The sequence below is a fragment of the Priapulus caudatus genome, unplaced genomic scaffold (genome assembly GCF_000485595.1).
Source record: "Priapulus caudatus unplaced genomic scaffold, Priapulus_caudatus-5.0.1 Scaffold1655, whole genome shotgun sequence".
NCBI lineage: Eukaryota > Metazoa > Priapulida > Priapulimorpha > Priapulimorphida > Priapulidae > Priapulus > Priapulus caudatus.
In genome coordinates, this window is record NW_014578716.1 from 57764 (window position 1) to 64415 (window position 6652).

Below are 6652 nucleotides of genomic sequence, written 5' to 3' on the forward strand. Positions count from 1 at the left end.
CGTTCAACTTCGTGCCTCTCTCTCTCCCTCTCTCTCCCTCTCACTCTCTCTCTCTCTCTCTCTCTCTCTTTCTCCCTCTCACTCAGCCTCCACTCTACCTTTCCTCCTCCTTCACCTTACCCTCTCCCCCCCCTCTTCCGGCCTCCGCTCCCCATCTCGCTCGGTCTCCTCTTTCCCACTCTCCCGACCTCCTCTCCCCTTCCCCACTCCCTCCTAACCTCATCTCCTCTCTCCCTCCAAGTCTTCTCTCCCCTTCCCCTCATTCCCGACCTCCTCTCCCCTTCCCCTTCTCCCGACCTCCTCTCCCCTTCCCCTCCCTCCATGCCTCATCGCCCCTCTCCCTCCCTTTATGCCTCCTGTCCCCCTCCTTCCCGATCGCGACATCCTCTCCCCTTCCCCTCTCTCCATACCTCATCGCCCTTCCCCCCTCTCTCCCGGTCTCCTCTTCTTCTACTCCTCCCTCCCAGCCACCCATCACCCTCTCACTCCTCCCTCTCATGCACGCGTACACCACCCCTCTCTCCCACGTTCACAGGCAAGCGTACTGCGATATCTTCTGGCACCGTGCCAGCTGCTCACGCGGCATGCCGGTAGCAGATCAACGGCCGCTATCGGGGCATCGTTTACGGAAGCCTTGGCTTAATGCCGACAGCGACAGCCGACCGCACGTGCGCGCAGACACACCCTCGCGCGGCGACCAATCAGCGCGCAGCCTCGCACGCGCGCTTCCCCGCATAGCTATCGTCAGCGTCAGCGTCACCGCCGGTGTATCCGTCATCGTTACGATCATCGTCACGGCTGCGGCGATTAGCAGCGTCATCGTCGCCGTCGCCGTTCTTCCGGTCGTCGTCGTCGTCGTCGTCGTCGTCACCATCCGCGCGTTTCTTCTCTTCTGGCAGAGTGCCAAAAGCACCCGGCTTATTTTTCCGCGCAGTGGGTTGTCTCCTGATGGGGCGAGTGATACCCACCCACGCACGCACGCGCACACCAAAAGCGGGAACACGCACCCACCCACCCACGCACGCACGCGCATGCGCACGACTAACGCACGAGCACGTTCGCGCGCGCACACACTCACACACACACACACACACACACACACACACACACACACACACACACACACACACACACACACACACACGCAGACCCTGACATTTGGAAGCGAGCTCGAAAGAACTGTAAATTCGTCCACGAGATGCCTCCTACTATGCGTCTGTATCGTTCGTCCTGTTGTCATCACGCCTCATCTCTCCCGCCCATCGTCGCTGTCCTCTGTCGTCGCCTACGGCAGACGAACGCAGCTCTCCCCCCTCTCCCTGACGAGCACAGACGCGCGCCTCCGCCAGCCCCAATCAGCGACCCGTCCACACGATCAGCGTGGCGCTTTCAAAGTTAGCTAGCGCCTGTGTCGACGGGAGCAAGTGAAAGCGCGAGTGGGACCGTTAGGCCGTAAGGCCATGAGGGAAGGCGTTCAGGGAAAGCAAGGAAGTGGGACGCATTCGGGAAATTTGCTCTTGCCGTTCGATGGGACTGGAAGCAACAACAGCGAGAGCGAAGTTTAATTAAGAAAAAAAAAAATTAAGATAACAGATGCCAACAAAACTAGGCCAGAGCAGATGAAACCGTACGGCGCCGAGGCATGTGGTGAGGTGAGCGTGCCGTCTAGGCGGCAGGGAGGGAGGGTGCCTTGTCGACGCCGCGGCGAGGGCGAGGCGCTCGTTCAGGGCGAGGTGTCTCTTGGCGAGGGGAGGGGAGCGCTGCTGTGAGTGGCGAAGTGATGGGCGTGAGGCGGAAGGGAGAAGTGCCGCTCGAGGGGGAGGCGCGCCCGTGCAGGCGGTGAGAGTGCCCTGTCTGTCCCCGGACCCGTGAGTGGGGCAGGGTGCGCTTGAGGGAGAGGTATCGTCGTGAGGCGGGAGGGCGCGTGAGCGGGAGCGCGGAGGGCGCGTCGAGCGGATAGAGCGCGCCAGTCCGAGCGAGAGGTGCGTTGCAGGGGCGAGGCGCGTGAAGCAGCGAGCGGTGCCGGAGGAGAGGGTCATTAGGGGAGGGAGATGCGTGTGGAGGGGAAGGACGAGTGTGCAGGGAGCTGGAGGGGGAGGCTGTGAGGGGGAGAGCGCGTTAGCGGAGGGCAAGCGTAGTGCGTGAGCGCGCAGGGGAGGGTGCAGTCGAGCGGGCAGGGGTGCGTCGAGCGGAAAGGTGAGAGGGCTGCTGTCGCCGTGAGCGGAGGGCCGTGAGGGAGACGTGCGGAGGGGAGGCTCTTCGAGGGGCGCAGGGCGGCCTGAGGGACGGGCGCCGTGACGGGAGGGGGCAGGGCGCGTGAGGCGACCAGGGGCGCGTGAGGAGAGGGGTGCGTGCAGGGGAGGGTGCGCTGACGGGCGACGGCGTGCGTGGAACGAGGAGGGCATGCGTGAGGGGGAGGGTGCGTTAGTGGGAGGGAGAGTGTTGAATACCTGTAACTATCGCGACAGGAGACGATATTGTGACGGTAGGTCACGTTTGCCCCGCAGACAACCAGAGGGCGTTGGTGTGACGTCAGCCCCATGGCTATTCTCTCCTGTTAATCCTTATATTCTATAGACTTGTATACAGGATGTATATATCACGGCACGCCGTCGTCCACCCCGCCCCAACTTTCCGCCAGAGGGCGCGAGTAAAATACCGGACAATCCATACCGGACATGTGCATAGACGTACCTGCCGCTGCTAGGTACGCACCTCCCTCTACCTGCAATACATTCGTCACTCACTGATACTTCCCCCGTGTACGCAGTGAATGCGGGCTGGTTAGACCAATGAATTGTGCCCCTGAAATGTGTAGGATCTGGCGTTATTTTAGGGCCCTAAAGCCTTCCAAATGTGGCGAATTGTTGCACGACAGAAATGGTAAACTTATAGTGTTTGTTATCGGAATAGAAATTCCAGGCTTGATTTCAACGCACTGCGACTGGCAAGCGATGTTTTCATTGGTCAACAGACAACAAGCATTACAATTTCTGTTCTGACGAAGTTGTGAGCATTGAGCAAGTTTAATAACATGAGAGGTGACTATTACTGTCTTACTCTATCATTCTATTACTGTATTACTTATTTATGCTATTACTCTATCACTCTAATACTCAGTGGAGTAGACAGGTCCTCAGTTGTGGGTAGGATGGGGGGGGGTGATTTCCCTGTTACTTCCATCCCAAAGTATACTAAGAGTGTATGCGCGTAGCGGACACCGCAAGCGCGTTGGCGCGAAGCGCCTAACGGGTGGGGTCCAGGGGCCCGCCTAGGGGCCCTGGCGGGGTGCAGGGGCAGATCGAGCCCTTGCCCGGGGTCCAGGGGGCGGAGCCCACGGAAGCTCTTGGATTTTAGCAATTTAGAACCTTTAAGATGGCCGTTTTTGAGAGAATTGCCACACACACACACACGCTAAAACTGTACAAAAAAAAGTATGAGAAAAACAACCAGATTTTAACCAAAAAGTGCATATTTTCACCCCTTATACAAAATCGGGAATATACTTCCTGTCGGATCTCAGCACTGCCATCCCCCCAAAAAAGTGTGATGAAATTGAATTTTCTCCATTTAATTCAATCTCTGTGAAAATTCAATATTCCTACTCTCAATAGGTCTACTGTAATTTTGAATAAAGCAGGGATTTAACTTTCATGAGCAGTGATAAGACGTGATTTGGGGATTTTGAAAAAAAACCGTATATGGGGAATGCGTCCAAAATTAACCGTCCGTGTTTCAGTAAAATAACGTCATTCTTGGAACGAGTTCTACAGACATTTTACAGTAAATGTACGTCTCTTTCTATTTGTGTAATAATACATTAGGAGAGTATGAATAGAGATGATGGATTTGTAGATAAATGTTCACTATTTATTGTCTGTAAAATATGAAATATGATAAGTGGGGGGGAGGGGTATACCTTTCTCCCCCCCCCCCGCTATCTACGCCCTTGGCTGGAGTAATGTCGACGCGAATGCTATCTACCTCCCTCCCTCCCCGCTCTCTCTCTCTCTCTCTCGCTCTCTCTCTTGCTCTGTGTGTCTCTCTCTCTCTCGCTCTCTCTGTGTCTCGCTCTGAAGATCTCTCTCCCTCCCTCCCTCCCACTATCTGTCTCTCTCTCGCTTTCTCTGTGTCTCAACCCCTTTCTTTCATATGACGCAGCAGCCACAAGACAGTATGACAAATCCCACATAAAACATCAACATTGTGTTTCAAATCCTTCACGCTTTATTAATATTTGCAGACGCCTCAGCGGCATATTTCCACGCTAATATTTCAACCATTTCACAACAGATAGTATCTATCCATCCATTGCTTCATTGTTATCAAACAATTTAACTGAAAACATTAAAATCAATAAAAACATCGTATACATTACGATGCGAAAATTCTTCAGAAAATATAGCAATGATAGGAAACCGCATACACAGCTGAAAACAATATTCATAAATCACAAGTTATTCGGGTAGAAAATTAACACCATCTTTACGGATAAACACCGACCAGCACCAGGTAACCGGTTACACGATCAATAAATCGCCATCTTCATCTCATTTGTAGGCCATCGTTAGTATCGCCGTGGTTACTGCGTGGAGATCGGCGCTCACGAGGGGGCGCCACCGTCGCCGCCGATGCAAGACACCTCATGTAGGTAGGCTGCCACCAGTTTCATCTGAAACGCGAGAGAGCGACGGAACGAATGAGCTACGTAGACACGCGACAGACGACAGGAGTTTGAAACCGAGGCCTGCATCTCTAACGTTAAAAATTTGTCCCCGCAGAGGGAGCTACGAGTAACTCGTGGCAACCACACGTAGCAACTCTCACGAGCCGCTGCCGTCCCTCCCCTCCCTGCTCATTTACACTCCCCACTTTCCTGCAGAGGGAGCCACTGCACACCCAGCCCCCTGCAGGTGTCTCCACTGTACACCCGGTCCCCTGCAGGTGGCGCTAACGTATACCCCATCCCCTGCAGGTGGCTCCACCGTACACGCGATCCCCCGCAGGTGCCACCACCTTGCACCGCGCTCCCTGCAGGTGTCGCCACCGTACACCCCATCCCCTACAGGTGTCGCCACCGTACACCCTGTCCCCCGGGCAGGTGGCGCCACTCACCCCGTTCACGTAGTTGGAGCGGTTGAGCTTCTCGTTCTGCGAGTGCGCGCCGTCGTCGCACGCTCCCACCGGCAGCAGCATCACGTTCTTTCCCGTCGCCTCCTGCAGGGTCAAGGTCACCGGGATGCTTCCCCCTTCACGCGTCAGGTCCGGATCAACGCCAAACACTGCCGGCAAGCAAGGGTTGCCACGACGATTAACGAACGCTGGTAACGTACTGTACGTAACTTATCGTAACTTACGCTTAATTGAGCGTCGACGACGAACGCTAGAAACAAGTGAACGTCGTCGACGCACTTGAATTGGCGCACCAGACAGAAGCAGAGAGATAAAAACAAGTGAACGGTTATGCATTCAGCGGAAATCAGCACGCGCCAGATGAAAACTTGGAAATTAGAGACGCTAAAAACAAGCGAACAGCGAGGACGAAACGAAACGGCCGACCGACGACGACGAGCCGTCTGTCAGACAGCGCCCCCTACCTTTCTTCACGGCTTTCCTGCCGGCGACAAAGTGAGGGTGGTTGAAGTCTGCAACCCAGGGCTTGCCACCGGAAGCCATGGTGACCCTGCGTGTGGAGGATCCATGAAATATCTCAAGTCTTATACATTCATCGATCACTTATCGATACACTCACACAGTACAACGCGATCCGCCGTGTAGGTAGTAGCTGTAGCAGTAATATGAATATATAATGATGATGATGATGATGATGATGATGATGATGATGATATTACAATATGACATAATAAAACAATACAATACAACAAAATATGATAATAATAATAATATAATTATAATAATTATTTCGACATAACAAACCCTGCCAGCAACCCACTACCCTCACATCGCGACCTTCCAACCCTGACCTTCAAGCCGCAACCTTCCAACCCTGACCTTCAAGCCGCGACCTTCAAACCCTGACATTCACCCCATGACCTCTGCATGACCTCTGTACCTGAGTGTGTTGGCGCTGCCGCTGGCTGCGTGTCGGGCTGTGACGTAGTCAACGACGAGTTTCTCCACGGCATCAGGCAAGAAGCAGAATAATAATAAGAAGAAGAAGAGGAATTAAGAAAATAGAAGAAGACGATGCGTCCCAGGCTGTGCTACACGCATTCATCATTGTCAGCTGCTACTCTTATTAACCAACTACACGGATTTTACATATATATGACATAAGCAAGTGCATATACGAGGTTTCATTTTCGAGAAAGTATTTTCGGGGATGCCGGACTCCCCGCCACGGGTTTCATAACTTCGTTGCCTCGCAGTCCGCCCACTCTCCCATACGGTATACACCTCTCTGATGATTGTGAGTGGTGCATGACTATTATTAACTAGCTACTCGGGCACCGCTCTACCGCTTCCTGCGTCATGTAAGCATACACGCCTCCCCTCACTCGATCTACCTCCCCATCCCCCTCCCCCTCCCGCGCTGTCACGCATGCGCATGCGCCAGCCCCAGCATCGGCCTCCGTCAGAAATGCCAGGATGACGCAGGGAATGCACCGATACGAACACACCTCCCAAAAAC

The 6652-nt window shown here is 54.2% G+C and overlaps 1 protein-coding gene across 1 annotated transcript; it reads right to left on the bottom strand.

Moving 5' to 3' along the window:
- Window positions 1–4204: 4204 nt before the first annotated feature.
- LOC106817269 (cytosolic non-specific dipeptidase-like) lies at window positions 4205–6145 on the bottom strand. The gene is made up of 4 exons (XM_014821928.1): window positions 6074–6145; window positions 5598–5683; window positions 5116–5282; window positions 4205–4672 (listed from the first exon to the last, which is right to left on the bottom strand). The coding sequence occupies exons 2-4, from the start codon at window positions 5674–5676 to the stop codon at window positions 4604–4606; spliced, it is 315 nt and encodes a 104-aa protein (XP_014677414.1). The 5' UTR covers window positions 5677–5683; window positions 6074–6145; the 3' UTR covers window positions 4205–4603.
- Window positions 6146–6652: the final 507 nt, after the last annotated feature.